At 53.6% G+C, this 18,966-nt stretch overlaps 1 protein-coding gene across 1 annotated transcript; it reads right to left on the reverse strand.

The window, feature by feature from the left end:
- Positions 1-13,018: 13,018 nt before the first annotated feature.
- On the reverse strand, positions 13,019-14,589 carry TTLL2 (tubulin tyrosine ligase-like family member 2). Its single transcript, XM_012659277.1, is given in 6 exon segments — positions 13,019-13,346; positions 13,348-13,639; positions 13,642-14,067; positions 14,070-14,266; positions 14,268-14,301; positions 14,304-14,589. Coding segments are annotated over 6 exon segments (1,551 nt in total). The 5' UTR covers positions 14,578-14,589.
- Between the last annotated feature and the right edge of the window lie 4,377 nt (positions 14,590-18,966).

An 18,966-nucleotide genomic window follows, 5' to 3' on the forward strand; every position in this document is an offset into this window, starting at 1 on the left:
GCTGCGTGACCCAGCAACCCCCTTGCGGGCGTGTGCTCAGAACTGAAGCGGGTCTCCAAGAGGTGCTCATGCCCTCGTGTCCACGGGGCATTACTCACAACGAAGGTGGAAATGACCCAGGATCTGCCAGTGGGCGAAGGGATAAACAAAGCGTGGTGTTTGTGCACACGGAATATTATTTACCTTTAAAAGGGAGGAGATTCTGACTCGCGCTACAGCGCGGATAGACCTTGAGGACGGTGTGCTGAGTGGGACAATCTGGTTATAGAAGGAGAAATGCTACACGTTCCCAGCCACCTGAGGCCCCAGAGCAGTCGAATCTGCAGAGACAGAAAGTAGGACAGTGGGTGCAGGGCTGCGGGGAGCAGGGCGGGGACTGGATGTTTAAGGGGGGCAGAGTTTCAGTTTTACGAGATCAGAAGGGTTCTGTGGACGCGCAGCGGTGGTGGCTGATAACAACGTGAATGTAGTTAGTGCCACTAAACCGAACATCTAACAATGATTAAAATGGTGAATTTTATGTTATGTGCATTTTACCACACACCCAAAAGAGGCATCCTGAAGACAACTGCTGTGGGAGGACCTCATGAGCCCTTCGCCGTAGGTTCCGGAAGCCTCTGCGAGTCACGCCATGCATTTCATGGTCCCAGCCCAGCCCACAGGCAAACGTGGAGCCTATTTGTTTCCCCGACCTTCACAACAATCAAGTGTTGATTTAATTACTGGAAGAAATGATTATGAAAATGTAGAGAGAGAGCTTTCTCCGGTAACAGCCTTGTTGTGTTTTCATTTATATTAGAGTCTTCCTAGAAGAATCCTTAAAATATTCTAAGTCTGCCTCTGGATCCAGACTTTCAAAGAGTATTTCAGAAATCCAAGCTATTGAATAAAGTTCATTTGTTAACTTTTAATCAGATTGATTTGTCTATTTATTATTTAATCTCAACAATTTATTGAGCGCCTACTGTGTGCCAGGCTCTGAGCAAAGTGCTGGGATCAAAGACAGTCTGCGCAGCCCTGGCTTCGTGGGCGGACGCGGATGGAAAGGACAGGAGCACACGCGGGACAGGACGGGCGCTGGGGGCGGCCCCTGCTGTGTCGGCTGCGGCGGGGAAGGCGTCCTTGGGGCTGAGTGCGGGGCGGGCTGGGGGGAAGCACGAGACCAACAGGCTGGGACCTTCCGTGGGAGGCCCCGCAGCCGCAGGACGTGCAGACGGCAAGGAGCATCAGTCGCCCGGTAGGTTTTAAAAAGTTTAAACCAGTGATGGCATCGCCTCCACGAGGAAGAGAAATTCCTCGCTCGAGTTAAAACGTGGGCTCCTGGCCGTCCTCACCGGAGTGCCGGCATCCAGACAGCGCTCAGGTTCGCCAGACTCACAGAGGCGGCACCGCGCCTGCCCCACCGCGGCAAGGAATGAGTCACAGGAGAAACCAAAAGCTGCTCCCGGCAGCACAGTAGCTGCGGTTCTGAGACTCATCATTTACTGTCCCCAACACTCTCCCTTTGAGTCATTTCTTTAATTATAATAATTTCGAGAAGGAAAAGACCTCGTTACTGCAGCTCTCTAAAGAAGAGCAGCCATCGCCGTCGGGGCCCAGGGCGGCAGGTGCCTCTGCCGGGCGGGGGAGGGGGAGGCGGGTGACAAACGCCCTTGGAGGCTGCCGGTTTGCGGGATCTCAGCCCTTCGAGGGACAGAAAATGTCCTGTTTCTCAGACGCGAGACATAAAATGAGTCGGACAGAATGATCATAAAATATCCGAAGAGGATTTACTAGGCAGGAAGAGTGGTAATAAACCTTCGGTTTGACAGAACTTTGCGCATCCAGCTCCTTGAGCACCAGTCAGGTGCCAGGTTCTGTGCTGAGGACACAGAGGTAAAAAACTATGTCCCCAAAGGCTCCACAGTCTGCTGGGGAAGTAGACAACAAAAATAGAACTAAGCGATCATTTAAAAATGGCAAATCAATATTTACTGAGCGTTCATGATGTGCCGGGCTCTGTGCTGCTTTTTGTGTTATTTGACCCAATCCCACGGTGTAGGTTTTATTATCCCCATTCTGCAGATGAGGAAAGTTGAGCGTAGGTAGGGAATTGCCCCAGGTCACAGCGCTAAGAAGCGTTGGGGCAGGACGTGGCCCCCCAAGGCCCTGCCCTGAGCACTACCCCAGCGAGGCTCCGCCATGGCCGCACAGTGCTGGAATCAGGGAGCGGACTGCAAAGACGCCAGCGCCCGGGCCCTTCCCCAGGCCAGCTGGGTCAGCACGTCGGGGGTGGGCCCAGGTTTTGGGTTTTCTAAAAGCTCCCAGGTGCCTGAGCCTGCAGCGCTGTACCAGGCACACCTGTGAGCAGAGAGCGGCCACCGGCTGTGCCCGGCCACGCTCAGAAAGACCCCGCGAGGCAGCAGCGCCGCGCTGAGTCTCCTCCGCAGACAGCTGGGTTTGACCAGGCTAGAAATGTGAGGAGGAACCAGGCAGAGGGTGCGGCGGGAACCCTGGAGGGAACATAGCACACCCTGAGGCAAAACCTCTCAGGCGAGCAGGGCGGGCGGGCTGGTTTTATCCCAGCTGAGGGCGTCTGTCGCTACAGCGACACCTGTCAGGTGAGCACGTTACTTCGCAGTGTGAATCCCACCTGTGCAGAAAGCGTGGCTCTAACGTCCCATGGCAGGAAAATTGGACACGAAGAGCCACAACTTTCTGCACATTAAGGTTAAGAAAGATCTTCTGGGCAGACTGTTGTGTCATCAAGTAACGAATGCTTATGGCGGATTTGTCATAATGTGGAAAAGGTTTATGGCAAATGTTATGTCAAAGCTGCATTTAAAACTGTATGTGCATGAAGATCGGGGGAAGAAAAATAGAGACACTTCTCTTTAGTTTCGAGGGAAGAACGCAGGCACAGTATGGAATTGTATTCAGACCTTTCAAACTGTACCTGGTTGCTTCCTTTAAGTCCTTTGAAGTTCTGTTCACTTAGGAGGAAATAAAACCTGAGAAAATGCAAAGTATTGCCAGTAGAATTCACGTTTCCGCGGGAACTACTGAACACATCACACTGCCTTTGTGGCGCAAACTCCCTCGACTTCCCTGGCAAAACAGGAGGCCCCCCCACGCCGCACATCCGGTTCCACGAGGAACCTTCCCGGCAGGCGAACTGCCAGGGGTCGGGAGTGGCTTTGCCATCTGCCGTTGCCTTTCCCCAGAAGGGCGTCCCAGGCTCTCTCACACGTGAGGGAGAGTGTGGACCTTGGGCTGGAAACTTATTTAGGATGTGCAAGTCGGCACCCGACGAGGAAACAGACGCGGGTCCCGCCTATCTTCCGTTCCCCCAGGAAAGCGCACGTTCTATTCCAGCCTCCCTGGCAGCACCAGTGAGGACATGGGCGGGGTTTTTCTCCGGGTCCTATTTCGTTTTCACCTCCAGCTGGTGGGTTCAGCTCGACGCCTGCGGGCCAGGGATCACACTTCAGAGAGCGGCCCCTCGGCGGCCTGTCAGTGCCTTGCTCCTGTCAGGCGTGGAAAACGGGAGTTGTCACTGCAGCCGCCCTGGCCCAGGTCACACAGACAAGTGGGAGGTCCCCACCCCCGAAAGCACAGAACTGCCCCGAGTCCTGGTGCGGATGCCACCCGCTGACTCGGGGACGGACCCGGCCATGTCCCGGCAACCTGCTTCTCTGCTGCCTCCGGCAACCGCAGCAGACGGTGGTTATATTCTCTCTGCAGAATCTTCCTGTAAAACCAGTGTCTTCCCCAGGACACCTCATGGGGACCAAGACAAAAACAGAGGAGGCACAGGAAGAAATCGGCACCCCCGGGGCAAGGCAGGTCCCTGCAGTTTCCAGTTCTCCCCAGAAATTCCCACGGCTTTGCGCTTGGCCCCTCCAGGCTGCCGTGGGGCTCTGACCTAGAGGCCAGAAGTTTCTAGCATCACTGACTGCCAGTTTATTTCCTATAAATCAGGCAATCACTTTGCAAGAGGAAAATTTGTTTGTTTAGTTAACATAGTTAAAACTACAGCCTCGGGTATGTCCCGGCCTGCCTTTTACCCTTGAGGGCAGCTCCCGTCCTGAGGACACGTCCGAGGTGGTGGCCGTCGTCACCGAGGCAGGGCTGAGAGAGGCCGAGCTGCACCTCAGCCTCTGGCACTTTGTGAGCTCCGAGGAGCCCCCAGTCCTGCTCAGAACAGCTGTCGTCCAGCTTCCTGGTCAACTCAGCGGTTCATTCACGCTGAGCCTGTTTCATTGGCCTATTGGAAACCAGGAATCTTCCTCATTCTTGTTCTGTTGTGTAAACTTTGGCCAAATAAAGGCGGATTTATGTTCTTGCAAGCAGATGAAGCCTCTGAGTGAATGAACAACAGGGAATGCTACTTGCAGTAACAGCCTGGCTCATTTAAATGCTTGTTGTCTTTAGGGCAGTGGTTATACAGGTTTGTCATGGGAAACAGAAACCCAAATAATTCAAACACCTGGTCTTACCAGCTCGATCGGCAGGTCTATGAGAAGTAAGCGATGTCCCTCATTGGTTGAATAAGTACGTGGATGAATTGATCTCTCAATCTTAGGGAAACCTCAGGGGTGTGGGTGCAAGAACTGGGTAGCCCACTTTGTCCTCGTCCCGTGTGACCCTCCCTGTCTTTGCAACGAGACCATCAGTCTGCCCCACGTCCTTGGCACCCCGACCTCAGTCCAATTTCTCTAAGACTTTACTATTAATACCTCTTCTTATCTCTCGTCCTGAATCCATTTCTTGTGTGTTTTGTGCTGGACGTGCTAAAATTCTCTGTTTATTTGTGTCTTTTTAAAATATAAACTCCAAAAATTATAATTGAGTTTATGATTTTCTTATGTGGAGCATTTAAAAAATTAGTAGTGCTTTTCACTTCTGGGGGGCAATTGGTTCTTTAGAACTGGCTGGAGATTTATCGTTGGTTAAGAATTCATCCTCTTGGCACTGTGCTCCGGCAACAGAGTGAGACTCTGTCTCAAAAAAAAAGAATTCATCCTCTTAATGCTGAGCTGAACGCAACCTTGCGTCACTTACCTGGTTGGTTTGGGAGTCGGCGGGTGAGCTGCAGTCTCAGCTCGAACCGCAAATAGGACGGCGCAGTGGTGGCCAGCAGGGGGGGCCCCTCACCTAGTTTTGTTTGATGGATTGCGGAAGATATGTTCAGAGGCCCAGCACCAGCTTTTGTTTCCCTGTGTGTTTTCCTGGTTGAATTAACTCCTGTATTTCTGAGCTATGGTTAGGAGTAACAGTGTGATATCATGAACAAAAAGCACATTTGCCATTTAGAATTTTTACATGCACATATATTAATTCTCCAAATCTTGAGATAATTTATGTCAATGTTTTTCCTTTTGCTAATCTTTACATGAGTAATATTTTCAATTTAAAGATGAAGACATCCTATATTTCTAGTCCAGCATTATGCATAAGAAGTTACATATTTTCTGACTGTTAATTGAAATCAATAAATCTTTGGAACAGAGTAGAGCAGCGTATGGATCAAAAGAATGGGACGGAAGGGGGAAAAATGTACCAAGGATAATTTTTACACAGTATTCACTGCAATTTATGTGGCCTGGGATTGCAGGCTCACCGAGCTGACTGACGCTGGCTGATCATGAGTGCATGGCGTGACCTTTTAAAAAACAAATCGCAACACGTATTCATTATTCATAACCAAGTTCAGGGACGGGGATTTGGAACTGATCAATGGTGAGTATTTTTTTTCACGGAAAGATAACAATTGTGCCGACAGCGCCACCCAGGCAATCGGCACATAATGATCTGAGTGGAAGAAAAATAACGAAACCCCAATAATTGTGCTTTAAAGAACTTCCAGTGTGGACCCTTTGTGTTTCCATGAAGTGGAACAGGCACTTAGCGAGGGGCGAACGTCATCACCTCCCCAAGGGCAGTGAGAAGGGGACAAGCCGGTGGGAAGACACCTGTCACTGTTTCCTGACGATGACCCGAAGATCAAACCAGATCAGGGAGGGGGGCGGCCACGGATGCGCTTGTCTTCTTTGTTTAAAGTCAAAACTAACCCAATTATTAGGCAACATTTTGCACATTTGTGCCCCCTTTCCTCTGGTGTTCACAGACGGGGGAAGGGAAGCCAGGCGGCTTCCCGTAAACCCAGCCAGTCCCTTTCCTGGGCACACTTCACTGCTGGGAACTCTGACTGCCAGCACCGCCCCTGGCTGCGGATTCTCACGCTATCATTTGGTAATTGTTTGGCCTCTGTACACGGTGGTTAATAATTGGGACCTAACTCAAAGGAATGTGGTGAAGTCTAAGCAACGTAACCACTGAATAACGCCCCCAACGCAGAACTCTCCGGAAACACAGTGGTAAACACTTGGTAAGTGTGCGTTAACTGAAGAACGAGCGGGAGTATTGCACAAAGCTGGGCAGAGCGAGGAAGTAATACCCGGTACAAGCTGGGGACGGTTTCTATAGCCGCGGGAGGAGGTGCCTTGCCCCGCAGCCGCCAGGCCGGTGGAGCAGGGCCACAGGGCCCGGCTACGTCCCACACTGTCACAGCAGCTGTCTGACGCCTGCAAATCGACAAATCCCATCAGGCCTCAGTCTCTGCCTCTAAAGAATCAGGCAGTAACTATTTTATAGATCTGTTTTTCAACTAGGGACAGTTCTGCCCTCCAGGGACGTTTGAAATGTGGTTGTCACAGCTGAGGGGAGGTGGTGGGAGGTGCTACCAGCATCTTGGGGCGGGGGGGGGTGGGAAGCTGCTAAACATCCCAGATTCACAGGACAGCCCCCCGCCCAATGGAGAATCACCTGGCCCCAGTCGGCAACAGTGTCGAGCTGGGAAACCCGTCACAGGTTATCCTGGGGACCCAACTCCTACTACGCACGTGCTGCTTGGTGCACACTGAGGACTCAGCAGCTCATCGCTGCTGCCGGCATCGTGGTCCTCGCGGGCTAAAGCAGACGCCGCGTAGGGAAGGAAGCAGTGGGTCGTGGTGGCCGGGGCCCCAAGGATGTCGGGGAGCCGTGAATTCGCTGCGACCCGTTGGGACGAGCTGCGTGCCTGTGTGCTAGGGGGTACGGGTGGGGAAAGCAGATGCCGCGGAATCTGGGGTCCCGAGGCAAGATCTCCAGGGGGGCAACTGTGCAGGTGATTCAGGGTGTAACTCGATTCTAAGTTAAGAAAGCGTAGGTAATTATTAACAGCAACTCATTGTAACACGGTGAGCTGAGGAGGTGAGGGGGGTGAGGCTGGGCCGGCAGCAGACTGAGAACAGTCCTCAGTGCCGGAACGTCAGCAAACCGTGTTCGTGTTTTCTTCTACGGAATGACAGCTCCGCGGGTTTTAGCCACGCTCTGGCCAGCGCCGCAGAGGCGCAGGGCCCGGGTTCTGGGAAGACCGCGGAGCCCCCTCTGCCTTGTCTGTGCTGCTTGCTGTAAGGAGAGGCATCTACTTATTGCTCTGTGCTGTGACCCCCGCTAAAGCCTTGTACCTCCCTGGGGCTTCAACAAGCTCCCTTCCCACGCCCCCTTGCTGGGGGTGCACCCATCTGCCAGGCGGCACTTGTACCCACCTGGAGGGAGTCCTGTACGAGACTAACTCCAGGTTCAAAGTGATAACGCAAACTGCCTCCAGCACGGGTGTTCCTAGTGCCTGCAGATTTATTATTATTATGCAAATGGTCAGACGGCGCACACAGCCCATCCCAGTGGGTCGTAAATTGTGTGGTTTCCTCACGAGCGGACACGTAGGCAACATCACAATAAACCTGGCGTGGATACGTGCCTTCTGCGTGCGTGCGTGGGGAGGGGGACGGGTGGAGACATTAGGGTTAGCAGATACTGAGCCTCTTAGGCAAGTTCTCCAGGGCAGCAACTGTCTGGATAATTCAGAGCTTAATGAAAAGCAAGTGCGCATTTTCCCCGATTCCTGTCAAATAGCCGAGAGCCCGCCGCTGCAGTGTGTCTGCAAAGGCACCAGGTCCGGAACGCCTGCGTAGACGCCGCCCAGCCTCGATCAGCAGTTTGCGTTGCAGCTTTTCTGAGTCGGCACAAAGTAGCAGGAGCCGCGGCCGCAGACGAGCCGTGCTTGTCCCCACAGCGCAGTCCGCATCCATGTCCTGCACACTGCCAGCGTCTTGTCTGAGGCACCGTCGGGGCTCTGAAGAGCAATCCGCTGTGGAAACGCAGAGATTCTGGCTTTGCGAGTTTGCTCTACCTTATTACAGTGTGATTTCGGCCCTCACTGTGTGCACCCTGCTTTTTCATATGAAAGATTTGAACATCCTCATTCGAAGAAGCCAGCTCTCTGCACGGGGTGCACTAATTGCAGATTCTCCCATGTAGGGCTGGTCAGCTTGTCATCGCTGTCACCAGCAGCAACGTCACGCCATCCTTCACAGGACTTTGAGAGGGAAGGGCGCCTCCAGGATAAAGTTTCAAGAGAGTGTTATAACAATAGGTTGTATCCTAACTTCCTCCTTGTCCCCATAGTTCTTTCTCACCACTGTTCGTGTAAAATATGAGCGTTTCCGTCTCCCCGAGCGGCCGCCCTCCTTGTTAAGACTGACAAGGGCCTGATCTGAGCTGAGCTTTGCAGCTCCCCAAACGCCGTGCTTGGGTCAGGTCTGCAGTGAGCAGTCACCTCCTGGTTACGGGGCCACGTGCCCCAGAGCTGAGGGAGGGCCTGGCCGGCTGTCACGGCCTCACCCTCAGACCTCTATCCGTCCGGCTGCCGGCAGCCTCCTGGGACGTGGGCAGTGCCCAGACGGCGGCGACAGAGGCTGGAGTTTAGGTCAGAAAATCCGCCCCTTTCACAGCTGTTTTCTGAGATGTAGCTGCCGGTTTGGCACTGAGACGCTGCCGTGCGGAAGGCCTGAGAGTGCTCGTCGAAAAGAACACGTAACGATCAGTCAGGGGAGTCATTTCGGTCAGCTCCCAGCATTTGTAATTTCTTTGCAGGTCTTATTTATGAACTGGGCTGAAAGAGGGTGTGAGAAAATGGATATTTTGGTCTGGATTTCATGCTTTAGTTTCCTTCTTCTATTTTTAGAAGTCTAACCACAATTGCAAAACAAACAAACACACGCAAAAGAACGACTAACGCCAGATCTCACGCACAAAGCCTGTGCCGTTCTTTTCACAGCTTTGATACTGGGGGCGGTAGTTTCTACAGCGGGAGGTGAGTTCAGGGAAATGCTGCCCAGTGGGCTCTGCGGTCACACCCACGACCTGGCTGGGTGACCCAGGCAGGGTGACCTCTAGCCTGCGTTTCGGCATCGTAGTGTGCGCGCCGTGGACTGCTGTCAAGGGTTCCACGGGTCGGTTCTGGGGGAGTGCTCGGGACGGTGGCTGAGACACGCACGGGCTCGAGGCGGCAGGGAGGCACAGTCAGTGTTGGTGGCAGGGAGGGCAGCCTGTCAGAGCAGGGCGTATGGGTTCCTGCTCCAGACCCCACACCGTGGCTGGGACAGAGCTCTGACGCCCGAAACCGCAGCGGTATTTCCCTACCGAGGCCTCAGGACACTTGTGCACAACAACAGCCGCGCTCTGTGGCCCAACCAGCAAGTCCGGGAACACTGGGTGACGTGAAGCCAGACAGTCTTCCCTCTGCGGTTCCTGGGCCTTTGATACTCCACTGTGTGGCCAGGCTTTTTGGAAGGGATGAGAAGACATGGTGTTTATTGTTCCGTAAATGGAGCTCATCACAGACGCCTCTCTCGCGGACTAAGCATAAATTGTTCTTTAGCACACCGTGTGGGCTCAATCGCAAGGAGGTTTTGTTGCTGAATGTTAATTTGGGTCTTTAAAAATTCAGCAAAAGGGTTACTCTGACATGGGTTGAATCTGCGATACGTGATACGACTGACACGGACGTGTCAGCTCACTACGCACGCGTGAAACTAGCCACGGAGTGTGTGTCTGGTAGGAATTCCCAGGTCCTGCCCTCTACACAATAGGTGACTCCGCCTCGTGCTAACTGCGGTTAAGAACTCAGACCCTTTGGGCCATTCTCGTCCTCTGAGCTGCTCCAGGCCCCGCTGTTCTTGTCCCGGGCCCAGCTCCCCCAGAGCTGGCTCCTTGCTTGAGGCCTTCACCCTAAGTGAGAACTTTCCAGCCCCTGCGGCAGCTGAGGGTTTGCCTTATAAATAAATAAGACTTTTCATTAATCGCAATGCCAAGGAGGTCTGCCAGCTCCCGTGTGCTGTGCAAACATTCTTTGCAGCCCATTCTTAGGAACTCTGGAAGGTCCTTTGGTCTTCATGTCTGTGCAACTCTCTGTCCCTGATCTCTGCCCCTCAGCTCCTCCACCCAGCAGTCTGCGTCTGTGAAAACCGTCTGTCCCTCTGGGTTCTGTGTGTGTGCAGTTTCCTGCTGGATTCGTAGCAACGGGAATGGTCCAATCTGGCTCCTTTGCGCACGAAAAAGTTACTTCCTGCTTTGGGGTCGATCTAAAAGGGACCTGCACTGGGCCGATTCCTGGACGCGGGACAGGTGTCCTCCGGACCCTAGCAAGCAGATTTGGAATTGCCTTCAGAGCCATTGTCCGTCTGCTTGGGTTTCCTGGTGCGTCGTTGGTGCACGGTTTGCGACGTAGGAGGCAAAGAGAAAGTCGGGGAATTCGCCGCCCTGTTGTCCGAGGCCCCCAAGGCCCTGGCCGGCTGCTTCTCTCCACCCGTCGGTCTTCCCCTGTCGGTTTTACTTGCACTGCCCGGAGCGTCCGGTCATGCTTGGTGGGAAGCGTGGGGAGACGTACGCCTGTTCCGTCTTCCCCGGAGTAGAGTCTGGGGTTTTTAAGTAACTACCCTGCGTCTCCTTGGTAAGTCTTCTCCACTCTGCAGTTTGTTCCACCGCAGGAAGACTGTTTCCATCGCAGCCTCTGTATCCTGTGCTCCTGATCGCAAATTCTGTGTATATAAGGCTTCCTGGCTCTTTTCAGCGTCTTATGTGAGCTCATTATTGCCGCAGCTCAGTTGGCCCACATTTTGCCGTAAGAGGGGGATTCCGCCTGGATTTGGCAAGTTCTCCTGACAAGTGGCCCACGGCGAGTCTTGCCCTGAAACTTCAAATACTCACATAAAACCATCTTTCTCAAGAACACACACCTTACCCATGTCTGCAAGATCGACATTTATGCCTGAGGAGTCATTAATACCTAATGATAAAGAAGCGAGCGTTTTGGAGAGTGAAATCTGACCTCTGGTTTTCAAGTGATTCCGGCACCTGGCTCAGTCTCACCGGGACGCCTGAGCCTTGGGGAGGAGGCTCTCAACTCCATTTGCGAGATACTTTAACGTGGGAAATTAGCTGACGTTTAAAATCAGAACAACCTTAATGTGCTTATATTCTTACTTGATTCTTTTAAATATTTCTGGGAACAAGGTTGAGAACAAATAAAAAAAATTGAAAAAATGTATAAATGTGTGAAAACAGGCAGTGAGCAAAATACTCACTGTGGCCTCATGTCTAAACCTACTGCAGCCTTTTTTTTCTCTTGCTTTCTCCTGAACTCCCTCCAGGCCAAGTAACAGGACTTTGTCAGCTGTTCTAGAAGCCCCTCCACGAGCCCTCCAGCCACAGCCAGTCACTATCTGGTCATCGACGGCAGTCACTGCCCATGGTGCAGGCCTGTTCATAATCGTTCAGTCTCGCCTCTCTTTTATTTTTATTTATTCTTTTTGAGACAAAGTCTCACTCCGCTGCCCGGGCTGGAGTACAGTGGTGTCATCACAGCTCACTGTGGCCTTGACCTCCCGGCCTCAAGTGATCCTCCTGCCTTGGCCTCCCAAAGTGCTGGGATTACAGGCACGAGTCACGGTGCCCAGCCTCTTGTCGGTCTTTTAAAAAGTTTTTAATTGACAAATAATAATTGTATATATCTGTGAGGTACCATGTGATGTTTTAACACACGTTTGCATTGTGAAATGATTGAATCAAGCTAATTAATATATCCCTTACTTCACAAACTTAACACTTTTTGTGGTGAGAACATTCTTTTAGCAATTTTGAAATATACAATGTATCATTATCAACAACAGTCACCATTCAGTGCCAGAGATCACCGGGCCTTCCTTCTTCTGTCTAACTGGAACTTTGTACCCTTGGCAAAGGGTCTACATTGGTCGTGTCGCAGATCCTGACCCTGAAGCTCAGCCCAGCCCTCCCGCTGCAGCTGGGAGCCGCTCTGCCCAGCCGGCGTCCCGCCAGGAGGCTCAGCTGTCTGTGTCCCTGGGGCAGGTGTGCCAGCCTCTGTCCTGCAGTGGAAAATGGGGAAATGGCCTGGATCTCAGTCCTGGCCCCTCCTGTCTGCAGAGGGGGACAGTTCTGCCCACCCAGGAGCCTCTGGGCAGTAAGTCTGTCCGTGACCTCCCCTTTCTTTTTTGTCTTATTTTTTATTGTGGTAAAATACACATAGAAGGTACCCGTAGTGACATCTAGTACCTTCGCAATGTTAGGTAACCATCACCACTACACGGCCACAGAACACTCTTGTCGCCCCAAAAGGAAACTCCCTACCCGTCAGCAGTCACCCCTCGCCCCCGGGAGCCACCCATCTGCTCCCCTGGATCTGCCAGCCCTGGACAGTCGGCGCAAACGGAATCACGCAGCCTGCGCCTTGGCTGTCCTGCTACTCTTTTACTGCACTCAACGTTTCCAAGGAACCTACTGGAAACTTTGTGTCCCAGGACTCCGCAGAGGCCTTTCTGATCTGGCAGGAACGGTGGCATGCCTGGTTCTGCAAGGTCCTGCCGGCACGCGCCGGGACGGTATCGACAGTGGCACGGCCAGCCGGGAGGGGCCCTTTTTAGACAAGGCTGACGGAGGCCCCCCAGGGAGCCGCCTGGTTCAAGGTATAATTTAGGGCCCGGGCTCTGTGAACAACAGAGTCATTGGGGTTTTCCGTGATTCATCTCACTCTGAATGATTGATCTTTAAGTTAACAAAATAATTTTGACAAAAAATGGTTGATTTAAACAAAAAAGCAAAAGTTAACTCCTGGCCTTTTTTGTACTATTTTTGCCTAAGAATCTTTATTTTTCACCGGTTGGGAATGTCGCTTGCTCATTAGTTTCTGTAGTTCTTGGATTATCCTCTTGACGTTTGGTCCATTCCTGGAGGCTCCAAGAGTCGCTTCACTGAAAGGAAAAATGAGAACGAAGTTGCCCGCTTGGGGGTCCGGCGCTTTGCCGTGGTCTGCGAGGACACAGGGGGAGGTCTTGGTCATGCAGGTGCGCGACTGTGCGGGGGACACGCAGGGCGTGAACGCCTGGTGCGGCGTGTGCCTGCCCCTTAACCTGGGCCTGGCTCTGGGCGGCTCTCCGTGGACGGACAGGAACGCTGCCCCCGTGCCGAGCCGCGTGCGTTCTCGGGACACGGCCTCCCGCTGTCCCCAGCTCACAGTCCTTCACGCTGTATGTCCTCGCGACCCGCAGGAGGGACTCGCGGGGAAGAGCATCACAAGCCGTGCCGAGCGCGCGTGTGTCACTCTTGGCACGGGGGACACTGGGACTTCCCTCTGCCGCTCTCCTGCCTTCCTCGCCCCCGTTTCGTAGCCCATTTAAGTAAATCAGCTCACTAATGTCGTGGATAAGGTTCCTCTTCACGGACACGTCTGTCGAGCAATCCAAGGACAAGGCCGGCTGTAGTTGACTTCCAAAAGCCACGGTTTCAAGTTGTCATGCATCAAAATGTCGAACCCGAAGAGCTCAAAGCAGTTGGCGGCAGAGGGCACTGACGGCGCCACGGCGAGAACCGTCAGGGTGACCACACAGTGGATCTGCCGCCGCAGAAGCAGGTCATCCGCGTCCCAGCTGCGAAGGTAGGAGAAGAGTCTGCTGAGTGTCCACTTGCACCCGTGGCCAACCACCTCTTTGACCTTGCCGTGGGAGGCCCCGGATCTGTGGATGCTGCAGTTGGTCAGATGGGCGTGGTCGTTTTCCAGATTACTGCGGTTGAACTTTTCGGCGGCAAAGCGCACGATCCCCTCCTGGTAAACACAAATGGTCAAAGGCCGAAAGCCGGTGACACAGACGTAGATGCGGAGGTCGCACTTGTACCTGCCAACTAGCAAGGATTGCAGATGTATTTCTGGACGACGTACGTGTCGTCAAAGGTAAAGTCTTTGAGGTCACTGAAGATGACGATGCCCCTCCCGCGGGACAGCTCCGCGGGCTTGCCGATCCAGCAGCCGCGCTTGCCGCCCAGCGCCCACCGCTCCCTGAAGTACTCGGCCACGAACCTGGTGTAGTCGGCGGGCGTGACGAACGTCGGGGATGAACGCGTAGAGCGAGGGGCCGTACAGGTGTAGGTGAGGTGTCTGGCCAGGTGGTCCTTCCTGGTGAGCTTGCTGGTCCCCGGGTGGTGGTTCAGCCTCTGCCACGGCTTCACGTGGACGTGCTCGGCCATGCGGAACGAGGGCGTCCTCCAGGACAGGGTCCAGCCCTCCACGCTCTGCTCGCGCGCGTCCTACCGGTCCCAGCCGCGCTCCAGGAGGACGCTCTGCACGACCGCGGGGGTGGTCTCGTCCACGCGGAACACCGGTGGCTTCAGGATGGCCCCTGACGGTACATCTTCTGCCATCAAACAGGGTTTTCGTTTCTAAACATTGAAAATCAAAAAACAGAGGAGTTGGCCAAGGCATCATAATCAAGTAGGTATTTCATATAAAAGAGCTGGCACTGCCACGCCCGCTGTCCGTGGCTTCCCTGAGGTTGCACTGCCTCGCTAGATGCCCACCTGTCCTCACCCACAGGCCCACCGCGGCTAGCCCTGCAAGAACAACTCCACTCTTCCTGCGCACGCCTGCTCTCCATGTTCAGAGTTTACTTGCATATTACGTTCTGTAGGTGATGTGTTAAAAATATTTGCAATTACACCACCAAAAACCTCCACGGGCTAAGGGGGCCTGTAGACCTGCACCTGTGTAAATCCTGTTGCCCTAAAACGTGAGCATTATTAATAGCAAAAAAGGAAATGTTTTAAATGAATTGGAGTATGATAAAAGAAGCTTGACATGGTGATATCATATGATTGGTAAGAGTTTTACTGGCCTGAGAAGTTTAAGGAAAACAGGCCAAACAATTAGGATGTCTTTCCAAGTGCCCTCCGACCACGCCGGGCCCACTGGAGGCCTGTCAGTGGGCAGAGGCTTGGGGCAGTCAGGTAAGTGGTCATTTGTAAGAAAAATGGCTGAGAAGAAAAACTTGAATTCTTAAACACCCATTTTGCAAAAACAATAATGTGAATATTATGCCTCACATTTTGAAAGATAAACAGAAAATGCAGATTTGTAACATTCTTCTGAACTTCAAAGAAAGCAACAGGATAGTTTTTGAGAACATCGTAAGTCATGATGAAGCATGATGTTTCAGGTGACCTAAAGAAAGGGTAAAAACCGTCAAAGACTCTTGGTGGAAATGCAGACATTGTGATGAGACAATGTGCACATCAGGAATTCCCAGTTAAGGCCATTTGGATTTGTGGCGTCCCTGCATAGTTTATCACATAATGGCATGAACAAACAACTTGGTAGAAATTCTGTAGTGTCTGCGAGTTTCTGACCGAGGCGGAAGGAGTAGACTTTGACAGATGCTGCGCTTTCAGTGATGTTTTATAAGGAGGGAAGGAAGGAGGAGGGAAGACCGAAATCTCTTCAGTGCCCTTCGTAGCTCTGCAAGGGCCAGGCCCAGGTTCCACTCTGGAGCAGGGCGTGGCCGGAACGGCGCCCCCCTGTGGGCTGCGAGTGTGCAGGGCAGCCTGAGCGGCACGTGGTTTCCTGCAGTGAAGAGCATCCTACGCCTCGGTCCTTAGGCAGAAGATAATGTTTTCTATTTAGCTCCATTACGTGGACGACACTCTCTAGTTCAGCCGGCCCTGCCCGTGAAAGCGATGCTCACTCGTGCTGAGTAGCTCTTGCGAGTGAACCTGGGTGCAGGCAGGAGACGGCGACCTCGTCCTGTGTTCTCTCAAGAGTCCCAGCAGCCTGCTGGGCCCGGCTGGAAGCCCCACAGAGCTGAGCTGCAGGCCCCGCTCCGTCCGTCTGTCCGTCGGGGGTGGAGCCGCCTGCTGTGCAGGGCGCCCTTGACATAAGCGACCCCACCTCAGAGAAAGGCTCCGCCCCACCCTCAGAAGGCACCGTGCCGGCGGGGACCAGACGCGCCTAATCAGTAAAGACGACCCCAACCAGGGGAGGGCGTAACCGTCCCTGTCAGCCCTCACCCGAGGGCTCGAGGGCCACGAAATGAGCAGGACTCCACCAGGTGGAAGCGGCCTCTCCACAGACGCCGCCTTGCCGTCACTCGAGGTCAGCACCGACATCTGCCGCCGAAGGCTCGGCCCAAATCCAGGGCTCTGCCCCGCGAGACGCCGCGCTGGCCGGGTCAGCAACCGGCACAGATGACGTGCGCTCGGGGACCCTGGATGCTGAGCAGGGGCGTTGCCACCTCACTGCCCACGAGAGCGCACAAAGGAGGTGAGTGTCCCGTCGGTGTGTGTTGGACTTGGTCACTGCGAAATGTCACCCACTGGAAATTCTAACGTCAGAGTCCTTGTCTGGAAGGAAAATATCAGCCGCCATCTAAATTCCGAACCACTGTTTAACTCAACTCTGTAAAAAACTAGGACAAATAGAAACGTCCCGAATCTTCCTACGGGCTGCCGACAGCACAGGTTTCGAACACGCAGAGCTCTTCTGCCTCCCGCTGGCTTCCACTCGGTGATTCAATCAGAGCGTCGCCGGCATCTGATGAGCGGTAACCGCCGGCTCCTTAGAAGCCAAAGTCCAGGGCGTTCCTGGGCCATTATTGTAATTATGGGGTGTCGTGCCCCTTTGAGTCTGGCTCACCCCGGCTACAGACTCTCCTGGTCAAGGAAGGCGGACGGGGCCACCTTTCTCACTCCTTGATGACATTCCTGGCGCATGGGGTCCCACGGGAAGGAAGCGGCCCAAGAACGGTGGGTTCCGTCACTGCGGGCGTCCCGACTGCGGGACAGGCCCGAGGATGAGCCTGGGCCCCCAGCGACCCGCAGCCTCTGCAGCCAGCAGCTTCCGGTTCTGAACTTGCCTCCTTCCCAAACAGGAGCCCTGAAAAGAGCTGGGCGTGCCCTCCGTGTGGTTTGCATTTTATAGGCACGTTCAGGCCTCCAAGGGCAACAGCCCCAGCAACTTTCCACCTGAACTGGCATCAAGCTAAAGCACTAAACCGAGAAACGCCGTGAATTCCAGTCATCACTGACCTGGGAGAGGAAATATTTTGCAGTTGTGGCTGGGGGGGGCCTTCTTAGGTGACCCTGACCACCAGATGCTATAAAAGCACGGTTTCCACCAACATAGATGACCAATTTCTCTAAGAAAATAGCAGTCAATGAATATAAGCAATACTGCCGTTCACCTCTTATATGCGCAAATAATGACAGAAATAAAACGGTACCTTTTTATATAAAAAGACCTATACTTTTAGGATTTCAAAAATTAATCCCAAAAGTACCTCCTCTGCCTTTCTTTGGAATTACTGGGGATCTCGCATGCAGAGCCTATATTTTCACGTGTCTCTTGTGAAAATGTGGTTTCATTCACTTTTTCGCTATTAGTATTAATAGCTGCCACTTCTGTCAGAGGCTAATATCCCCTTTTTGTTGGATAGGAGCAAACAGTAGCTGTCGGCCCCTTGCGCAATTGTTCTAGGTCAGTGGAGCTGGTTCCTGAAGAACAGTCACCCGCAAGCGTCGTCTTGGAAACGGTCCCCGTCTTGCCGGGCCCTGTCCTGATGCATAGTTTATGGTTTATATGGAATATAGAATGCTTCTCACACTAAAATAAATGTACATATAAAAACATAATTTGTCCCATTATTTAAGTTTGTCAACTTAAAAGATTTCATAAACAAATTTTCTTCTGAATAAAAGTTGTATTGCTTTGAACCCAGAAGAACTACTGAATATTATCAAATCAGAGACTGTGCCCTACTTTTTGTGTTAATTATTGGGAAAGTTCTTTTTCTCAATGAAGCTTTCAGGTCCCTGAGGACCCGGCCTGCGTTTGGTGTGCACACCCCGCCCCGGGACTCAGTTTCCACAAACCCTGCTGAAGAGCTGACGTGGGACGCAAACGCCGTCACCGTCACGGGCTGCCCAGGCTGACTGCCCCGCGCAGGCCGCAGACGGGAGCCGTGGTCTTTTCCTTCGCCGGCACCCTCTGCCTGCGGCGGGACGTCCGCGAGGCCTTGTCTCCTCTCGCGGCCACTTCCCGCCCCTCCTCGGAGCCCCGAGCCCCAGCAAAGCCACCTCTCTCAAGGCCCAGCTGGACACCCGAGACCGCCGGAGCCCCCTCCCTGTCTCCATGCTGCGGGGTTCTCGGTCCCTTCACGGGATCCCCGCCACGTCACACTTACCTTACGGGAAAAACTCTGCTCCGTCCTAAATTACAGCCGCTCGAGTCCCGCAGTCAATCCTGCTCAGTCCCACCACCCTGGCATTTGTCACAGTCCCAGAAAACACTGGCCGTTCAGTATGTCTTGGGTGAGTCCAGCTGAATTTCCTCTACCACTACGGGGCTGCATTTAAGCTACGCTCCCCCTGGGTGACCGCAGTCAGGGGAACTGTGCCTACCTCGTGTACTCCAGGTAGGAGTGGGCCGTTTTCCTCCCAAGTCCATGCGAAGGGCAGAGTGTCACCTGCGCGGGGGCAGGACGCACTCACCGTTCCCAGCGGCCCGGAGTCCTGAGGTGGAGGCGGCACGCGGCCTGCTCCGGTTCCGGTGTCGCTCCCTCGACTTACCCCGCGGCTGGCCTGGCGTGAGGATGGCAGGAAAGGCCCTCACCAGCCGCGACGCCAGGTGGGCTGAGTGGGTCTCGCCAGACGAAACGGGGCAGGGAGACTGTGGTGCCGGTTGCTTAGCGACGCGGGCCTCGTCCTCACAAGGGGGGGCCGCCGCCCCCAGGGGCCCAGGCCCGCGGGTTCACTGCACCCCCC

Source organism: Propithecus coquereli, unplaced genomic scaffold (assembly GCF_000956105.1).
Source record: "Propithecus coquereli isolate 6110/MARCELLA unplaced genomic scaffold, Pcoq_1.0 Scaffold601, whole genome shotgun sequence".
Taxonomy (NCBI): Eukaryota; Metazoa; Chordata; class Mammalia; order Primates; family Indriidae; genus Propithecus; species Propithecus coquereli.